Source organism: Gorilla gorilla, chromosome 16, assembly GCF_029281585.2.
Source record: "Gorilla gorilla gorilla isolate KB3781 chromosome 16, NHGRI_mGorGor1-v2.1_pri, whole genome shotgun sequence".
Taxonomy (NCBI): domain Eukaryota; kingdom Metazoa; phylum Chordata; class Mammalia; order Primates; family Hominidae; genus Gorilla; species Gorilla gorilla.
This window is the reverse complement of record NC_073240.2, coordinates 58,269,899-58,290,551: the sequence shown is the minus strand read 5'-3', so window position 1 is coordinate 58,290,551 and position 20,653 is coordinate 58,269,899. Positions and strand designations below refer to the sequence as shown.

Here is a 20,653-nt window from a genome sequence, read left to right as displayed (position 1 = left end):
GATTCTGGTGCCCAGAATCCAGAGGGTACTGGCATTAATGTTTTCCAGACCAGTTTCTATCTTTTCAACAAATCCAAAGAGCTGCCTCTTGGGATCTGCAAATCCCTGACACTTTTGTGCTTAGACCTACTGCAGGTTTCCCAGGCTTTCACTAGACCCTCAGAGGGGACTGGGTCCAACAAAGACATCTGGCCCTACATCCTCTTTCCTACTCCAGCCCCTTACCTCCTTCTGCAGTTTCTCAATGGTCTTGCCCAGGTGCCACCGCTCATTCTCCATCTCGTTCTTCAACCTTCTTAGCTGCTCCTTCTGCTCACTCTCCTCTTTGAGCTTCTCAGACAACTGCATCTGCTCCTGGGTAGTCCGACTCAGATTTCCCTGCAAATGGCAGGGAAAGGACAGTGCTGTCACCTACTAACCAGGTAGCCACAGGAACGGGTGGCACAGGGAACTTCATAGTCACACTGCAAAGCAATCAGATCTGTTAAATTCGTGATGAGGAAGAAGATCAAAATAAAGCCGTCAGAGAGATAGAAAGGCATTGTTGGTTCTGAAATTCAAGGACCAAAAAGGAAAGCTGACTTACCCAAAAACATCCACAGGAATGAAGGGGCAGACAAACAACGTGCTACAGAAATACATGGCCAAGGCTGCTGGTAGTGGGAATTCAGGATAGTGTCTGAAAACCTGAATGTTCATGCTTGAAAATCAAGGTCAAGTTATACATTACAACAATCTAAACCTACTTGGCAATTTATATCCTGTGACACACAGCATCACACCTAATGTTCCAGTATTTACTATGCTATGCAGATGGTTCTTACAGTTAAAATAACTAAAAATGAATCGCTAAGAGAACACTACCCCACAGAACAAAGGTCCATTTGGGTAAAGGCAGTTGTCATCAACAGAATCCATGAATTGGACTCAGACACAGGCAAAAAGGAATTTGGAAACACACAGATTGGTGAACTTGATGAACAGAAGGTGTTAAATGGAAGAGACACTACTCAGATAAAATACTAGTCAGGTAGGTGGTTGTTGATTGAATCAGCACCAAATACTAGTGCCTACCATAAAATACAACTATCTTGAGTGCAATACTCCCCTTAGTTCCCCTGAGGCTCTCATCTCACAAAGTCACACAGACTTATGTTCTTTATGTAAACAACATGCAATTCCAAAATAAAATCCTAAAATATTATAGGAAAGTTATGGTGGCTTCTTTAAATGGCTAAGCATTAGGGCCATAGGTACAAGGATAATAAGAAGACGCACAACTCGGAACAGAGCAACCTGACACAAACACAGACTGGATCATCTCGAAAACGTTGTCAGGCACTGAGGGCTGACTGGGCCACTACAGAAACAGCTCAGGGCCTACCCAGTCTTGTGTCCCTGCAGTGACTGCACAAGAACAATGGTTTATATTTGTACAGTGCTTAACAGTTTACAAGCTGCTGCCACAGGCAGTAACTCAGGATCTTGAAAACATTCCAAATTACTTCGGACTCCCCTGGTTTGCAGAGCATAGGAACAGATCTGCTCTGCCAACCATGTGATGTGGGGCTAAAACACCACTCGTAGCGGCCTTCCGGTCCCTGGGCTCTGTTGGGCTGGCTGCACTTTGAGAAGCAGCCAACGTGGCCGACCTGCTGAAGTTAATTGCTGCAAAGAACCAAGGTTAACAAAAGCTGTTGGGGAAAAGATGGTGGCAAAAAGAAAGGTAATCAGAAGTTCAGTGTGGGGGGAATTAGCAGGAGTGTGCTCCAGCACAGCTGCTGCTGGGCACCCACCAGAAGCAGGGTCAAACCTGGGGTTTCTGTTGATCAATGATTTAGCAGTGTTGGGGCAAAGGTTGAGGAGGAGTTATAGAACCAGTGAGGTATGGTATGGGACAAAACCCTCAAAACACATGTCCCAAAAAACGTCAATCCGTAAAAACAACAAATACAGAGGGCCCCCAATGGCTTCCTGTAGAACCTTCAGGATCCAACTCAACCCCCTCCCCATAGGAATCCCCCAGCCTTTCTCCTCCTCTTAGACCCCAATCCCAAGGGCTCCAGGCAGCAGACAAGCCAACCCAGCTCTACTCAGCCTCCATGTGGTTCGTGCATGCATTTCTGCTCCACTCTTGGCTCAGGCAGGGCTGCCTGGCTCTTTCTCCTGAACCACAAAAGACACCACAGACTCACCACTCTGGGCCTAGGGCCTGCCAACACCTGCCATCCCAGCACACACACATTGCCTAGAAGAATATATTTGCTACATTATTTTTAAATTATTTCTTATATGCTTCCCTCTTTTGCAAGGTAGTAAGCTCTGTAAAGGCAAGGGAGAGATTTTCTGTCTATCTGGGTATGTTCACTACTAGGCATATGATAAACACTTAGCTATTAAAAATGAATGCCTATCCCCAAAAGTGATCCCAAGGCTTCTTATGTTAGAATCACCAAGCAAGGATGGGGTGTCTGTACTTAAAATATAGATTCTAGCTTTTTCTGATGGAATCACAATTTTTCTTAGCATGGGGCCCATAATCATTTGCATTTGAAAGCTTCCCAGATAATTCTAATATCTACTAAGGTTTAGAAACACTGTTTAGAACAACGGTCTTCCTCCTCCGTAATTCAAGACATATGTTCCAATAAGTCACTGCTGAGAAAACGTCCCAAATTCACATGAAAAGAAGCAAACATGGCAACTTTGCATTTTTCTGACCCTTCATGTGGACAGTATCAGGAGTGAAATGCTCTGTAGCTACAGAGACTCTATTTCCAAGGCCAGCAATACAAGCTCATTGACGAATAATGAGATGAAAATTTAGGGAAAATATATCAGGTTGGAGAATCTGAGACGCAACATGGGTACATGTAGGGTGAGTGTCCTTGAGCTCAGGGACCATTATCTGTCAATGGACGCAGATTTTACCCTATGACTGAGGTCCCAATTAGCTCATATTAACGACAAACAAGTTGCAGGTGAGCCTATGGGTGTCAAGGAATGGGCAGCTTAACCAGAAGGAAGTTGGTCTTCTTGGAGTCCCTGCCACTCAGTGTCTGTGGGCTGCAACAGTGCAAGCCTTGGGCCCTTTTTCCTTCATTGTCTCAATACTCAAAAGTCCAATGGGGTGGGAGGGAAAGCCCTAGGAATAACGTATGCACTGTTATCCCTTCCTGAAGGAAAGAACTGTGGTTTCTCCAGCAAAGGCTTCTTTACTTCCCCATCTGCAGAAGGCACTTTAAAATAGAAACATAGATGCCTTGCCTTAAGTGCAGTTCCAGTAGCCCTAGATAGCAACACAGTCCTGAAGCAAGCGGTAGGGCATTGAGCAAACCAAGAACAGCATCTGTATGCCCCTCTGCTACTTTTTAACTGAGTCATGGTAAATCAGACATAAATTTACCAGCGTCTTCAGCTACTATGTAAAGAAATCTATTTATCATACGTGAAGATGCAATAGACCAATAGCACAAAGACTGAGAAAAATACCAGTTACTTTTTTCTTTCCTCAAGGGCTAAGGTCCCTTTGAGTTGCCAGCTTCAAGGACGAGACGTGCACAGAAAGAGTAACCAAACAAAAGGAGCTGACTATCTGGTCTCCAATTTTAAAGAAAACAAAGTATTTCAGAGCGATGGTACTTTTTTCATGGCATTACTTTTAAGACCAGATAATTCAGGTAAAGAGTGAAACCGTCAGGCCCATTTTTAATTCTTGCCAGCTGCACTGCCAGTGGCTAACACGGCCACACACTGCATGAAGCACTCTCACCATCCCCACACCACTGGGAAAACAGGCCTCAACAAAAGTAACATGTCAGGGATAATTTCCAAGGCAAGGCTAGAGATCCAGAGGTGGGGGTGGGTGGGGATTACATTAAGATCTTCAGGCCCCAAGGCCATCACCTGTTCTGTGCACTGAATTCACTATGAGCGCAGATTCCCAGCAGGGGAACCACTTCCATATGTGTGAAAAGTTCCTGTTTGACCAAAGGAAAAGTTCTGAGAGACCCATAGCTGCACCGGGGACTTGGTGTGGACATACCATGAAGGTAGAGATGTTTATCCCTATAGAGTACAAATATGTTTCCTTTCTTTCTGCCCCCAACCAGCTCACAAATTTAAACCCCACACTCTGGCAGCCAGGTTGGGTAACAGTAACCAACCTAAGCTTTAAACAGCAGCACAGCAAAAGTGCCATCCACACAGAATCAACCCCACAAGATTTTGTAATGAAGATCTAGATTTAAAGAAATAAAAAAAATCCAAAGTGAAGGCAGTCAGACATTGAACTCAGGAAAAACTGGGACTTTACTATACACAAACACGAGTTTTGTCCCAAGAGTAGGAGAAGGCACAGGCTTCTGATTTGGGGGGAGAGTCCCCAAGCTAGGCTGACCTGTGGGAATCCTTCCTCTCCTCTATACTCTAGGAGATGAAGCTGAACACTCTCCAGGAAAGCTGCAACAAGGCATTTACAAATCTGAACCTGACTCGGCTCTTAACACTTTTAATGCCCCCACTTCACCTATCCCTGACTACAAGTGGGTCCGGAATGGAAAACTTTAACAACCTTCCTCTTAGACAACTCTCAAAAACACTGGCTTCTACCTCCTCAGAAACTCACCTGAGATACTTAAGCAGCATCCCGAGAGCCAATAGGAGAAGGACACACCTGCATCACCCGGAGGTCACTGTGCAAAGTCAATCAGAACGGCAGTACAGGCCTTTCTTGAGAATGTACTTCAAATGGGAAAATCTAATTTTCTAAGAACCTACTGATTTTGAATAGCGATAGCTATCCAGTTTCAAGGAAATGACTTCCTCCTGCCTCTCTGAATAGCCATCCTGAAGGAATGTACTCTATAGAGTGCATTTGCTCACAGAAGAAAGGAAATTGTCTTCTGCCAGAAAGCAGACTCCACACCGCCTCGGAGGCCAGTCCTGCCGGCCTTCTCACACCACTCATATTTCATCTTTGGAAAGCTGTCAAGCTCTTTAATGTCTAAATGGAGGGCTCTCTGCCTTCGCACTACTGACATTTGGGGCCTGATCATTCTTTGCAGTGGGGGCTGTCCTGTGCTTCATAGGATGTTTAACAGCATCCCTATCCCTGTTTTCCACCCACGAGGCACCAGTAGCATCTCCCCAGTTGTGACAACCAAAATTGTCTTCAGGCATTACCAAATCCCCCCCAGTTGAGAATCCCTGGTCTAGACGGATAGTTCAAATAACTGAGTGGTTATTATGGGTGAAAGGGAGCTACATGGAAAGAGAGGGCCAAGGACAATCTCCACACATCCCTCTGGTGTTGCGTCTCTATGCATTCTTCTTGAGGGAGTAATGACAACAGCCCTTGGTGTTTACCTGAGCAGCCTCCAGTTCATTCTCCAGGGCCCTTCTGGCTGACACAGCTTCTTTTTCTTCCTTTCTGGCGTGCACAAGGGCCTCCTCTAATTGTCGTATTTCTCCCTACAATGAAACACTGGGTCAGTGTGCACTTAGATGTGTGCTGTACCTATGAAACTGACTCAGTGGAATCAAATGAACACCGAAGACACCCATAGATATGGCAGTGGCTATGGTCACAATGCGCCTGTCACAGACCCAAAGTGGCACACGACAGCCGTGTTCTTGGATGTGTGTGTTTATCTGCAGCTCCAGTTCTCAGCCAGGTGTGAACATCCACATTATCTCGGGTGATTTTTTATTTTTTATTTTTTTAGAGACAGGGTCTCACTATACTGCTCTGGCTGGTCATGAACTCCTGGGCTCAAGTGATCCTCTCGGCCTCCCAAGTAGCTGGAATTACAGGCATGAGCCACCATACCCAGCTGGGGTATTTTTTTTTTTTTAATAGAAATATCTGGCCTTATTCCTGGAGATCTGAAAACAGTAGGTATTGAATGGACCCACACACACACAGTTTTATAAAAGGTATCCAGCTGGTCCTGATGGATGACTGCTATGGTTTGAATGTGTCCCCCAAAAAGCACGTGTTGAAAGTTTAATTGCCATTGTAATGGTATGAAAAGGTGGGACCTTTAGGGGGTGATGAGGCCATGAGGGCTCTGCCCTTATGAATGGGCTCTAACTGTCACAACAGGAGAAGGTTCCTGGTCAATGGACAAGTGTGGCCCCCTCTGGCCAGTCAGTTCCCCACTCCACCTCTGCCCTTCTGCCATGTGATGCCATTCACACTTCAACACAGAAGGACGGCCCTCGCTAGAGGCTGGCACCTTAATATTAGACTTCTCAGCCTCCAGAACTGTGAGAAATACATTTCTATTTTTCCTTAATTACCCCAATGTGGTATTCCATGATAGCAGCACAGGACAGACTAAGGCAGTGACCACGTGTGTCTCCTCCTTCACTGTCAGCTGCCCTTTCCTACTGCTGAGAGTGTGCCATCTCTCAGTCACAGCTTCCCACTGCTAGAGGTCTGGCCAACCAGATAATTGGCTTGTTAAAATCAGTGTCACTTCAAAAACATCAACAATGAGTTAAAAAAGAATAAATAGTCTTGAGTGAGAATCGGTCTAATGGTGGTGTTAAGACAGCCCTTTCAGGTGGATGCCTGTGTGAAGCCATGGAAGGCTGGGTATGTCTGGTATCTGGGTATGTGGGGATTCCTGTGCCTAGACCTGTGCTCCCGCCTGACCTCACCGTCCCTGTTCCCTGGCCTCCCTGTCATGCCACTCCCAGGGGAACAAAGAAATGGCTTGCAGAGAGGATGTATTCACTATTGCCTTGACCTTTCCTACTACATCATGACAATAAATCCCTTCCCCACTTTTGAAATCACTTACACAAGAAAGAAGGAGCCTGGGCGACAGAGCGAGACTCCGTCTCAAAAAATAAAAAATAAAAAAAATAAAAAATAAAAAAAGAAAGAAGGAGCAGCAGCTGCCAAAGCTGGGCCTGGGCCCAGCGAGCCTCACCTCGTACTTCTTCAGCGTTTCCTTCGCCTTGGCTTCATCGCCTTTCAGGTCCTCGATCTGCCTTTGAAGCTGAGCAACTCTCCGCTCCAGCTCTTCGCTTCTTCCCTGCAGCTTCTCATTCTCCTCCTGCAGAAGCTTCACGCGCATTTCGGTCCCCGCCTGGTCTTGCTCTGAAGTGTTGCTCCTGCTCGCCAAGACCTCGACATTCTGTTAAAAACACAAAGCAAATGAACAAGGAGACTGATGTCAAGGAGCTGTCCCCAGGCTGGAAGAATGGCTGGCATTTATGAAAAACCCATCGTGCCCACTTAGCCAGGCCCTGTGCTGAGCCAGGGGTCGGCAAACGACAGCCTGCAGGCCAAACCCAGCCCCCCACCTGTTTTGAAAAGCACAGTGTTATTCCAACATAGCCACGCCCTTCCATTTGCAGACTGTCTGTGGCTGCTTTCAAGCTACAACAGCAGGGCCGAGTGGTTGCAACAGAAACCCCAGAGCTATGGTGTCACAAAGCCTAAAATGTTGACTCTCTGGCTCTTTATAGAAAAAGTTTGCCAACCCTTGCCTGTGTTAAGATCTTTACATGGGATTTCAACCTTTTAACAATTCCAGAAGGTGGGTGCTCTTCTTATCGCCATCTTAAATATGAGGAAACTGACACTTGGATAGTTTAAGTAACTTGTCCAAGATCACTTAGGAGGAACTGCATTCGGGCAGGCTGAATCCAGAACCTGTCCTCATAACCCTCGCTTTCTGACATGTCCACTTCCCTGCCCCATTTGCATGGGCAGGGTCTCTTTTTTTTTTTTTTTTTTGAGACAGAGTCTGGCTCTGTCCCCAAGGCTGGAGTGCAGTGGCGCGATGTCGGCTCACTGCAAGCTCCGCCTCCTGGGTTCACACCATTCTCCTGCCTCAGCCTCCCAAGTAGCTGGGACTACAGGCGCCCGCCACCACGTCTGGCTAATTTTTTTTTGTATTTTTAGTAGAGACGGGGTTTCACCATGTTAGCCAGGATGGTCTCGATCTCCTGACCTCATCGTCTGTCTGCCTCGGCCTCCCAAAGTGCTGGGATTACAGGTGTGAGCCACCACACCTGGCCCAGGATCTTTAATAGAAGCTCTTGAGGAAGGGCAGCTTCAGAGTACAAATTTTTTTCATGTCCAATATAAAACAGAAATTTAAATTAGCTTAAATTAGGATACAGTTCATAGTGTAAGCTCTAGGTATGCTGCACACAATCCACAACAGAAAGGAAAGACAATCTCAGGGTGGTTATTGTTGATTCCAGAGGTCACAGGGGCTTTGTATTCTTCGGTTTAGCAATTTGAAGTGATGGGAAATGGTCCTGCCCCACATTCCACCTCTCCAGGCAGATCTCTTACCTGTCCTCCATTTCTCCACTACTACAAAGATGCCAATATCAGCAAATCTCATGCCTACAACACAATGCTACAGATGCCTGCAATAAAAGAAAGGCCCAGGGAGGACAAGGTTAGGCTTTTAAAGTCTGTATCACAGCCCATGTGTGAGAAGTATCTGCTAGAACTGCTCGCTTATATAGCCTGTTGGAAAGATCTTTACTTCTCTTAACAGTACAGTAAGCTTATTATCCTGAACCTAACCAGTTAGAGAATTTCAGGAACCAGAGCATCCTTTCATGGCCCAAAGGTTTAATTCCATACAACAGAGAAAGCCCATCGGAGCCAAGCAACTGAGTTAGAATGAAGTTAGCTGGCATTGCTAGGAGAAAACTAAGGTGTCAGACAGCTGAGACTTCTCAGGTCTATCAGGATATCATCTCCTAATGAAACCAGCAAGAGGACATGTCACAAAAATATACAAGAGGAGAAATAAAGTGTAGTTGAAAACTTGAGGAAGGATCTAAAGAATCTAGTAACTGGTCAGACCAGGGAAAGAAAAAGTCTAGATTGCCCACTTCTGCCCTAACTCTCCTATTAACATTTGAGACAAAGTTACAGTTATCAAGACAGGGCAGTACTGGCATGAGGGAAGGCATATAAATCAATGAAACAGAATTGGGAGTTCAGACATAAACCCCTACAGGTATAGCCAACTGCTTTTCAACAAGGGCGCCAAGACAATTCAATGGGGGAAAGAATAGCCTTCAACAAATGGTGCCACTACAATTGGATATCCACATGAAAAAGAAATGAAGTTAGACGTCTTCCTCATACCATACACAAAAGTTAACTCAAAATGGATCATAGGCCCAAATGTAGGATCTAAAACTATAAACCTCTTAAAACACAGAAACAAGTATTTGTGACCTTGGGTTAGGCAAAGGCTACTTAGCTACAACACCAAAAGTACAAGTGACAAAAGAACGAACAGATAAATTAAGCTTCTTCAAAATTTAAAACTTTTGTGCTGCAAATGATGCCACCAAGAAAGTCAAAAGACAACGACCAAAATGAAAGGAAATAAAAGTCATATATCTAATGAAGGACTCATATCCAGAATATATAAATGATTCTTTAACTCAGTAACAAAAAGACTTAAAAATGGGGCCAGGTGCGGTGGGTTACGTCATAATCTCTGCACTTTAAGAGGCCCAGGCGGGCGGATCACTTGTGGTCAGGAGTTCAAGACCAGCCTGGCCAACATGATAAAACCCCATCTCTACTAAAAATACAAAAATCAGCCAGGCGTGGTGGTGCACACCTGTAATCCCAGCTAATTGGGATGCTGAGGCGAGAGAATTGCTTGAACTCGGGAGGCAGAGATTGCAGTGAGCTGAGATGGGACCACTGCACTCCAACTTGGGTGACAGAGCAAGACTCCATCTCAAAAAAAAATAAATAAATAAACAATGGGGAAAGGATCCGAACAGTATATAAAATCCAATATGCATATGAAAGCATATTCAACATCATTAGTCATTAGGGAAATGCAAATTAAAACCATAATGAGATACCACTCCACATCCACTAGGATAGCTATAACAAAAAAGATAATAACAAGTACTGGGGAAAGTTTAGAGGAATTAGACCACTTATACATTGCTGGTAGGAATGTAAAATGGTGCAGCTACTTTGGAAAACAGTTTGCCAGTTCCTCAAAATGTTACACAGAGTTACGGTAGGACCTAGCAATTTCACTCCTTGGTATATAGCTAAGAGAAATAAAAACAAGGGACCGGGCACAGTGACTCACGCCTGTAATCCCAGCACTTTGGGAGGCCGAGGCGGGCAGATCACCTGAGGTCAGGAGTTTGAGACCAGCCTGGCCAACATGGTGAAACCCCATCTTTACTAAAAATACAAAAAATTAGCCAGGCGTGGTAGCAAGTGCCTGTAATCCCAGCTACTCAGGAGGCTGAGGCAGGAGAATCGCTTGAACCCAGGAGGCAGAGGTTGCAGTGAGCCAAGATCACACCATTGTACTCCAGGCTGGGCGACAAGAGTGAGACTCCATCTCAAAAAAAAGAAAAAGCATATATTCACATAAAAACTTGTACATGAATGTTTATAGCAGCATTATTCACAGTATCCAATAAGTGCAAGCAATCTACATGTCCATCAAACAGTGAATGGGTAAACAAAATGTGGCATATCCATAGAATGGAATATTATTTGGCCATTCAAAGGAATGAAATACTGACACACACCACAACATGGATGAACTTTGAACACATTATCCTAAAGAAGCCAATCACACACACACACACACACATACACACATCCATATTGACATTTATATGAAAGTCTGGAATAGCAAATCTACGGAGACAGAAAATAGATTAGTGATTGCCCTGGGCTGCTACAGGGAGATACAGGGAGGGATATGGGGAAGGGGCCAGGAGTGACTGCTAATGGCGATGGAATTTCTTTTTAGGGGTGAGGAAAATGTTCTAACATTGACTGTGGTGATGGTTGTACAACTGTGTGAATACTAAAACCACTGAACTGTACACTTTCAATAGTTGAATTATATGAATTATATGCTATATGAATTATATCTTAATACAGCTGTTTAAAAAAAAAAAGGGTAAACAAAAGTTACGGGAAACCTGGGGCTGGAGTAGGGATGGTGGAGAGAGATGATGCATTTACCCCCGTGGTCTGGAGGTTTGCTGAGGTGTTAGAGAGGGGAAGAAGAGGCTCAAGACCATCTGCCCAAAGCTTTCAGTAAAGCAAAGAACACTTAGATGTGTGGTCAGCACCCTTTCATTCACCCGGAAATCTCAGGAAGAATGAGGATACTGAAAACCAGACCTGATTTAACCTGGATTGGGGCCTAACTAGCACCTTAGCATGTTAGATAAGGGAACCTGGACTAAACTGTGATGTTTAGAACTTGGCATGCAAGTTCTTCACCCAGCTTATGGCTGGCAGGGATTTATTCCAATCTTAACTTTCAGTGGCATGGGCTGAGTATGACACTAGGAGACCTTGTGTGTATTGAGACACTTAGTCCTTTTTTGATTATTTGTAAAGTGATACTATGTTTTTCTCTATGTCTTCACATTATGTTTACAAATAATTTAACATGAGCCTATGTTAGCAAATCTTCCCAAAAGTCCTCTCCCATTTTCATGCTCCCGCACCCCGACATGGCCAGCTCACCTCTTATATAAAGCCCATAGAACAAACTTTCCTTTCCTGAAACCATACCTAATTCACTTGCAGTAGTAATGGAATCTGAAATAAAAATAAAAATCCTAACCTTTTGTTCAAGGCAAGTACTACATGTAAGTTCTTCTCCATGACCTCCCAGTGAAGAAAAGAAACATGGCGGAGAGGACCTTCAAAGTTCTCCCAACTTTGAAGTGCTCTGATGCTTGGATCTATGTATCATCTTTCCAGATGAGACTTTGTGTCTCATGGATGTGGCAAAGCCAGCAGAACTGCACCAAGACAGAGCTGGTAAAGAGCAACTCAAGTGGAAGTTCCCTGGGAACAAGTACTGCTGAAGTCATTGAAGTTGCTGGCATTATGTTTCTACGATTCTCTGATCCCAAGTCCTATACGTTATAACAATATTAGAGAGGAAGCACCATCATAAATAAAACCAAAAAGCACACAGTTTTTAATAATTCATTTGGCCGTATCTTACCACCTATGTGATGTCTTGTTTTAAAAGAATTATATGGATTTGCATTTCAATATTTTAACTATTATTCACTTGTACAGGTAGTCGATTCCTCTGCCACTCCAAAAAGTTGGAAACACCGCACCAGATTCATCACCACAAAGGCAAAAGTAACAACTGTGACATTTTCTATCATTTTTCAAGATTGGATCATCACTTAAAATTACACCAAGGTTATTTTTTCAGCTATGAGGCAGCCACATCAAAAGGTTTGATAACACAGTATGTGTAATGTGAGGAAACGTATTCTCATCAATTGCTGGTGGGGCTAGAAACTGGTACGAGGCTCCTGGATGGCAATTTGGTAGTATCCATCAAAATTACAATGTACATTTCTTTTGACCCAGAAACTTATCGTCTATCATTTTATCCCATATGTGTGCAAAATGACATATAAATGAGATTATTCACTGCAGTACCTTAATAGCAAAAGATTGCACACTACTAAAGGCCAATTAGGTACTAGTTAAATAAATTACATCAGGTCAATAGTATCTTGTGCATCTGGGAGAAAAAAAGAACAAGAAAGTGAGGAAAAAGCAAGGGACAGATTAGTAGATATAGCATGCTTCTGTGTGTATAAAAAGAAGGTAAGAGGGATAAAGATGTATTTACTTGGCTACATGAGAAACTGGTAACAATGACTGACTATGAGGCAGGAAACTGGGGCTATGTGGAAAACAGCAGAAGGAAGTTTTCAATTGCAAACCCTCTGGCAATTTTTAAATTCTGAACCATGGAAATTCAACATGTATTACCATTTTTAAAAATAAATATACATTTTCTTTTAAAAGACTGACCATCAATGGTCACAGGAACTCAGAAAACAACCCACCTCCTCGGCCAAGTTCTCACCTCCTCCAGCCTCTGGAAACCCTTCCTTTGTCTTTTCATGGGTACCTCTGGGCCATGAAAGATAGCGGAGCCGGAGCCCCAGGAGCAGCTGTACAAACACAGCATAGCGCCAACTCTCCCACGCCAGTTTACATAGTTAAGCAATTCCTTTTCACCACATATAGCTGGGAGAGTGGAAAAGGCCCAGATGGCCCAGGACTTGCAACTACACGAGTGCTTCCCCAGCTTTTCCACTCCAGCAACCCTAAGGCAGAGAAGTCCAGTGTGGGGTGATGAGAGACATCCAAGGGACTGCAAAGAACTGCTTTCAAGGCTTGGGTTTTTCCATTATAAATGAATGTAAATTTTGCATTCAACACCATAGCATTTTTCATTCTATTATGTCTCTTTTTATATTAAGGATACTGTGTTCTTGGTATTCCAGGAAGTGGTGTCACTTTTACCCCGTGACTTTGCCAAGCACTCTCCTCTTTGCCCACCCGGCACACAGACACATGTCCCATCCTAACACAGACATAAATCACCTCCAGAATAATTCTCATTTATACTTCTAAAAATGCTTCTCTGTCTGTTTAGAGGAAACAGCAAAGGCTCTGAAGTCAGCCAGATCAGATCCAAACCCAGGCTGTGCCTCTTGCTGGGCCTTCCACTGGGCCTGGCCTCACAGAGCCTTAGTTTCCTATCTGAAGAAGGGGGATGAAGCTGCCCACCTCGTACATTATTGTAAATAACTAGTTAAATGGGATTACAGCTCTCATCATAGCCCTTGTTATTACTGCTAGGTCCACTAAACTCACATCTGCTTCCCAAAAGGGAAGGACTTCACACAGCTTACCGGCTGTGGTTCCAAATCGTCACACTTGGCTTCAGGCCACTACCTGCACATTTTTTACCAGCTAAAAAAATCAAGCCTAGACTTCTCAAAACAGAGAACTGAGGTCTTCTAATAGTCCTTCCAGGGCGACTACACTGCACAAAGAAGATGACACCCATCTTATTTCAAGGGTAAGTCAGGTTTCTTGGTTGGCTAATTTATTAAAATCTTAGCCCCATTTCCCAGTCAAGGGTGGTGTGGTAAACTGATGGCATCTAAGAAAAACATTCTTCTAAAACAGCCAAACAGCATGCTTCAACATGCTGAATTGCTAAATTTCCATTACTTTAAAAATAGTTGACTTTTAGCCATATGCTCCAATTACCGATTTTAAAAGAAGGAAAAAAGAAATATAACAATTGTATCACACATATGCAAGAAAGTGAAATCCCACTCTTTGCCATCAAGCCATTCATTGCAAATAATCACCTGCCTGCAGGCTGGCACATTTTCCACATTTTCATGGGTTAACACCCACATTTAGAAGTGTTCACACTGGCCCCTGGAGACACAAGAGACGAGCACAAAACCCCCCATGGCACCATAAATGGCCCCATTTTCATGTTCTGCCTGATTCAGGAAGCTGAGGAGCGCTCCTTATAGGTACACGGACCCGACACCTTGGACAGGCTCGCTCCTGATGGACAACAAGTAACCACATAGGCCAAGGGCCTCCTGCTTGTCCTAGTGCCGACCCAGTACACAGACATATCAGGTTTTACTAATTAACACGGCCTCTGCCACAGCCGGCTTTTGTTTCCTTTCTGTCTCTCTTTTTTGCTGAATGAGTGAAAACAGCTGAGGCGTGGAGGCCGGGGCATCCAGAGAATGCAATGTTGGTGTCAGTTCCATCTCGCTGGCCACCCCCACGCTCCAGTGTGTTGGGGTTGCAGGATCCCAGCTGAGAGGTACTAGAAGCATTCCCTAGGTCAGCTCATCTGCTGGGAAATTACTGTCTTCTCACCATCATGGCTGTGGACGTCTGCTTTCACCTGCACAATAGGGCCCGGGTCACAATAATGCATCCCTTCCTCACTCTGAAGTGTTAGGAAAGCAAGTCCCCCATATTGTGTCTTCAGCTTCCCCCTCACCTGAGCAAAGGTCAACTATTCAGGTACAGAAACAGCATATATTTTAGTCTTAACTAGCATACTTCATCCCTTCTCCCAATCATTTGTTAATTTCCCTGGCATAAGGTCTCTAATCTTGGGCTTCTCAAATTTTAATGAATTACCTAGAGATCTCATTAAAACGCTCATTCTGACTCAGGAAGTCTGGAGTGGTACCCAGGACTCTGCATTTCTAACAAGCTCCCAGGTGATGCCAATGATGCTGGTCTGTGGATACCCCTTCCAGTAGTGAAGTCTAGGCTGATTGGACCCTTCTCAGCTCTCAGGGCCTTTCTGCAGAGATTTGAGCTGAGCTCCTAACTGGTCAAATCCTTTATGCTTCTTGGTAGGATTCTCAGTTCCTGGGATTTGGCGTTAGGCCGCTTGTGCGCTACTGCAGGCTTTGCAGCCAGCTCACATTGCAACCTTCCTTCTGCAAGCTCTTACCCCCTCTGAGTTCAATTCACATCCTTAAAGAAGGTATAATCAGTAATACCTAAACAGATGAGAAAATCAAAAAAGAGATACAAATCTTTAAAAAGTTGAAATTATTTTAGTAATGTAAAGTGATGGGTTCCTTCCCTCCTCCTTTTTGATTTGCCTACTTATCATTTCTTGGGCAAGATGGGGTTGAGCCACTGCAAAATATTTTTAAATCCCATGCTCCAAGAAGAACATCAGAATTTCCAAGTTTTCTCTCACTGTATTTACCAAAATTGCCGACACCAATCTCTCCCAACATATCTACAGTTCAGAACTCAGTTGGTTATACAGTGATAAGCTCTTTTTGTTTGTGTGTGGGGGGGGGGGGAGGGCGGAGGGGCACAAATAAATAGTGCATGGGAGAGATGGAAATAAATGTGGCAAAGGAAGTGGCAAAGAAGTAGAGGGTATTCATCACCCAGGTCCCAAATATTTCCAAGGAAGAGTTGATTCCAATGCCAAAAATCATACAGATCAATATTCAATTTCTTTTTGTTAAAAGATGTGAATTCTAGACCAGACCCCGCTAACAATTCATGTATGATGACGATAGACAAATCATTTAACTTCCATCTGCCTTCACTTTCTCCCTCTGCAACACGAAAGGGTCAGTCTATCTTGTTTCAATGTCCTGGCCAGCTCTAACAGTCTGGGATTCTAGAATGAACTTGAAGAAGTCAGGCAGCATTAGGTAGTCCTGGAATTCAGTGAGCTAAGATGACTAGAGGTTCTACTCCTACTGCCTCATGTTTACATTTTATTTTCAAATGCTGCCATTTAAACCAGATCATCTGTAACAATGTCCCTGCCACAGCATCCAGAGGTGAGGGCCATTCTCTCCTTATGGTCACTAACCTGCCATACTTGTAGAGTTTACATATACCTTGCTTAATGAAGATTTTATTTACATCCTGTATTTTTGTTGCCCTGGTGGCAATTTTCTTGCTTACAGAACCACCTAAAAGATACTCCCTTTTAATCATATTCAATTACCCAGTTTTTCCTATGGCAACTCAGTGATTACATAGGTTAAAAATGTCTCTGGTTTTCTTCATAATGTCCTTAGGAAATAAGTCAACATGCTTCCCTTTAAAAAAACTAGTTAAGATTCACTCTCAGAGTGGCCTGTAATTAAAATATAGGTCCAAGACAAAAGTTACAACAATAAAATCCTCACATTTGCTCACAGAATGCATTTGACACACAATAAACCTACAGAGATACTCAAGAAGAAAATAAAAATACTTCTGACCACAACACACTGCAACTAAATAGATGTAGAGCAGTTAAGTGATTTGATTTTTCCGAAACACAACATGCTCCATAGTTCAGGTCTTGACATATGGTATGATTCTGTTTCTATAAAATGTCCGGAATAGGCAAATCCATACAAATAGAAAGTAGACTAGTGGTTGACAAAGGATGAGAGAAAGGGGGAATTCAGATGAAAGGGGCTTCATTTAGGGTGATAAAAATGTTCTAGAATTAGATAGCGGTGGTGGTTACCCAAATTGTGAATATATAAAAAACCACTGAACTGCACACTGTAAAATGCTTAAAATGAATTTTGTGTTATATGAATGTTATCTTAATAAAAACAAAAGAAAACAAAAAGAGCGCAGGCCTTGGAGTCAGCAGACCTGAATTGGTCCTGCTTGTTCTTCTCGAAACTTCAGTTTTCTCATTATTCTAAAAATGAATTGAGACATTATGCAAAGCACCTAGCAATGTTTCAGACACATAGTAAGACCTCAGTCAATGACCACAATACGTTAAGGTTGGGTAGACAACAGTCACACACTCAGGACTTGAACCCGGTTCTCTGACTCCTTGCTTGTGACCTCTGCTAGTTGCTACCAGTTTCTTCCAAGTGGGGGCAGCAGCTTGAGGGAAAATTCCCCAGAGCCAGCCAGGGAAGTAAAAAGGAGGCCCCGGACCTGCCAGCTGGGGGCTTCAGCTACATCCACACACTCACCAAGACTGCATTTCAGGGGCTTCTCTGAAACACAGCCTTAGGCCTTCCATTGTGCCTTTGCTTTGTTTTTTTAACACCACTCCTTAGAAAAATTCTTACAAAATGTTCCCCAGTTTCCAGGAGATAAAAGGAGCCTCACATCATATTTATAAGACACCACTTCCCTCACCATGAGAGCCACAGTCTAAGCTAACCTTGTGACCAGCATGTAAAAGTTCTGTTTATAGAACCCAACATGCCCCTGCAGTGCTGTTCGCCTTCAAGGAGCTGCTGGCTGGCGGAAGGGACTCCACCCAGACAATGCCCTGCTTCCAGCGCTCTGCGTCACTAGGAAAATATTGGGGGGTGGGAACCGGGTAAATGCAAGCGTTAGACTCCCAGTTAGAGTCGCTGTCACAGACAGACCACATGGCTTTACAAATGATTACAAATCAGCTTGCTGTCAGCACACACATGTCCAACAGGTTCAACAGGATTTTTGAAGAAAGAAGATAAACAAGCAGCCAAAGGCTCAATCTGGAAGCTCACAGGCCTACTCCAGTCCACAGTTCTGCCCTGCACCCCTGCCCGGAAGTCTTGTTATTTGTGAAAACGGATCCTTCAACTTTCCCATTTTGCTACCATATATCCATAAATGCTGAAAGGGTCTCTCCTGAATTATAAAAATCATGCCATTTTCAGAACTTAAGTACAAATGCTGAGGCCAAGAACTTTCAATGCAATGGACGCTTCTCATTAGTGCTTCCTTGCAGCCCCAAACAAGACCAAATTTCCGTATAGAAAGCTGTCAACTTTTCCGTTTGCCCCACATTTCCATGGCCACAGGAGGGATGCTAAGCAGGGACTGGAGAAAGAAAAGGACATGGCCTCGGTAGGCAAGAGCCTGGACCAAGACTGCTACAAGCGTTTAGGCTGACTCTGGTACCCACAGGGTTAAGACACCTGACAAGAGTGACCTTTATTATTTCCTCCTTTAAAGTAGTAGGCTGTTCCCTGAGACAGAGCTGAGCAGACCAGGCTCCTACAAAGCCCAGAGTCCCCTGGTTCCTCCTTGCAAGGCCAGGCTACCTGGGTCAATAGCCAGCTCTAACTGACTAGCAAGGGGAATGGGGCCAGAATAGAAACGTCCTGATCCTGGTATAGTCACCTGACCACTGTGAGGTTTTGTGCAAGTAACAACTTCTCTAAATCACAGCTCAGCTTTCTTAAAAACAGGGTGGCGTTATGGATCCATTCACTGCACGGATCAAGAAAAATGAAAGATAATGGTGCGAAATGTCAAAGGATGAGTTGCTATATACACAGCAAACAGTGTCCAGGAAGGAATTACTATGTACCACCCAGAAGTTACAGAGCATAAATCACAGATTTCCTTCTATACAGAGGCCTTGAAGGAGGTGTGGTGACTTTTTGGCCCCCGTCCTCTTAGAGCAATTGTTTCCCAGCCATGCTGTTGGCAAGACTCTCACTCGGTCCCTCCTTTTCTGAATGGAGAATAAAATGCCGCCCCCTCCCTCAAAAGAGCTGGGACAGACAGAGTGGGAGGGATGGAGTAACCACGTCTAATCCAAGACCTTCCCCAGGACTGCTCTAGGGCCAGCCCTCATCTGTTTTAAAAAGGAACCATCTTGGGGTGCTGACCAAACAGGCCCCATGAATCACTGTGAGGGTCATTAGTGCTGTTCACCTAATATTTCCAGTTCTTCTCTCCTCCAAACACATGTAATGTGCTTCCCTGCCCCCTTGAAGTCAGGAGTGGCCATATGATTAGCTTTGGCCAAGGAAATGCAAGAAGTGGCAGGTGACATGTCCAGGTACAAGCTCCAAGAGCCCATTAGTGATTTACCATATCCTCCTCCTACCCCACTGCAGAGATCACCAACACCTGGGTCCCCCAGGGACTCAGGAACAAAGCAACCAACTCCAACCCTGCCATGACTGGATGTGAAGCATGAGCAAGAAATAAGCTTTTCTTCGTTAAGCTACAGAGCTTTGGAGGCTGTTTATTACTGCAACATCATCTAGCCTATCACATCAGGTAAAGACCTACTATTATACTTGCAGATCCAGCCCACCTGGCTCACATCCATTAAAAACAAAATCTGGAGTTCATCACAAGCTTCATTCCCAAGGACAAGTGGGGCTTTAACAAGGAAAGAGCCTGGGCTCCCAGACTCAGATAGACTTGAGCTTAAATCCTGGCTCAGCCGCCCACCAACCATGCAACTCTGAGCCCGTCAACTACCTTTTACTGAGCTGTAATCTCCTCCACTTTGAAAGGGCAATGATAGTACCTGACATACAGGGTGGTGGTGAGGATGAAATGTAACGTGTGTAAAGTACATAGCATGTGGCCAGGCGTGCACTGTGCACTAAGTAGACAGGAGTGATTCTGCTAACCCTCATCATCATTATCATCATAATCACCCTGCTTTCGTCAATGACCAGCAGTGAACCCGGAGGCTCTGTTTCCTGCTCTGTAAACTGGAAGAGCAATGCCATGCCACTCCCAGCGTACTCAGCACAATGCCACGCAGGGCACAGGGGACAGCTGCTCAATAACTGTGAATACCCATACCACCCTGATATGATTTGGCTGTGTCCCCACCAAATCTCAATTTGAATTGTATCTCCCAGAATCCCCACGTGTTGTGGGAGGGACCCAGGGGAAGGTAATTGAATCATGGGGGCCAGTCTTTCCCATCCTAGTCTCGTGATAGTGAACAAGTCTCACGAGATCTGATGGGTTTATTAGGGGTTTCCGCTTTTGTATCGTCCTCATTATCTCTTGCTGCCGCCCCATGTAAAATGTGCCTTTTGCCTCCCGCCATAATTCTGAGGCCTCCCCAGCCATGTGGAACTCTAAGTCCAACTAAACCTCTTTTTCTTCCCAGCTTCGGGTATGTCTTAATCAGCAGCATGAAAATGGATTAATAACACACCCCTTCCACTCCAAGCCTTTAGCCAGCCTGCCCTGAGCGAGCCCTGGAACACCGCAGGCTGATGAAGCTGCAACACCTGCCCCACACACAAGGGGGCCCAGTCCTCAACTGGTCCACTCTGAGCTTCAGGTTGCCCTCCAGGATGTATCTGATGAGAGTCCCACTCCCTCCACCCCTAGCCAGGTCACCTGCTGTCATTTACTGGACCACAAGCACTGCATCTGGCAGGGTACTCTGACCTTGGGGACCCCAGTCTGACCCCTAAGATACCCACATCAACCCAGGTGACTCGTGATTTTGAGAAGCCCTCTTGGGTGTGAGTCACAGAGACTTGGCCCATCCCTGGGGCCAGCTCATCAGGAGTA

At 44.5% G+C, this 20,653-nt stretch overlaps 1 protein-coding gene across 5 annotated transcripts in view; it reads right to left on the bottom strand.

Moving 5' to 3' along the window:
- CGNL1 (cingulin like 1) overlaps positions 1–20,653 on the bottom strand; it is a 173,147-nt gene that overhangs the window by 26,823 nt on the left and 125,671 nt on the right. For all 5 annotated transcript variants that reach the window (XM_055364037.2, XM_031002321.3, XM_031002320.3 and 2 more), the window contains exons 9-11: positions 6,942–7,148; positions 5,368–5,472; positions 226–378 (exon numbers count right to left, since the gene is read on the bottom strand). In XM_055364037.2, coding sequence (XP_055220012.1) covers positions 226–378; positions 5,368–5,472; positions 6,942–7,148 — 465 coding nt within the window. The remainder of the gene's footprint in view (positions 1–225; positions 379–5,367; positions 5,473–6,941; positions 7,149–20,653) is intronic.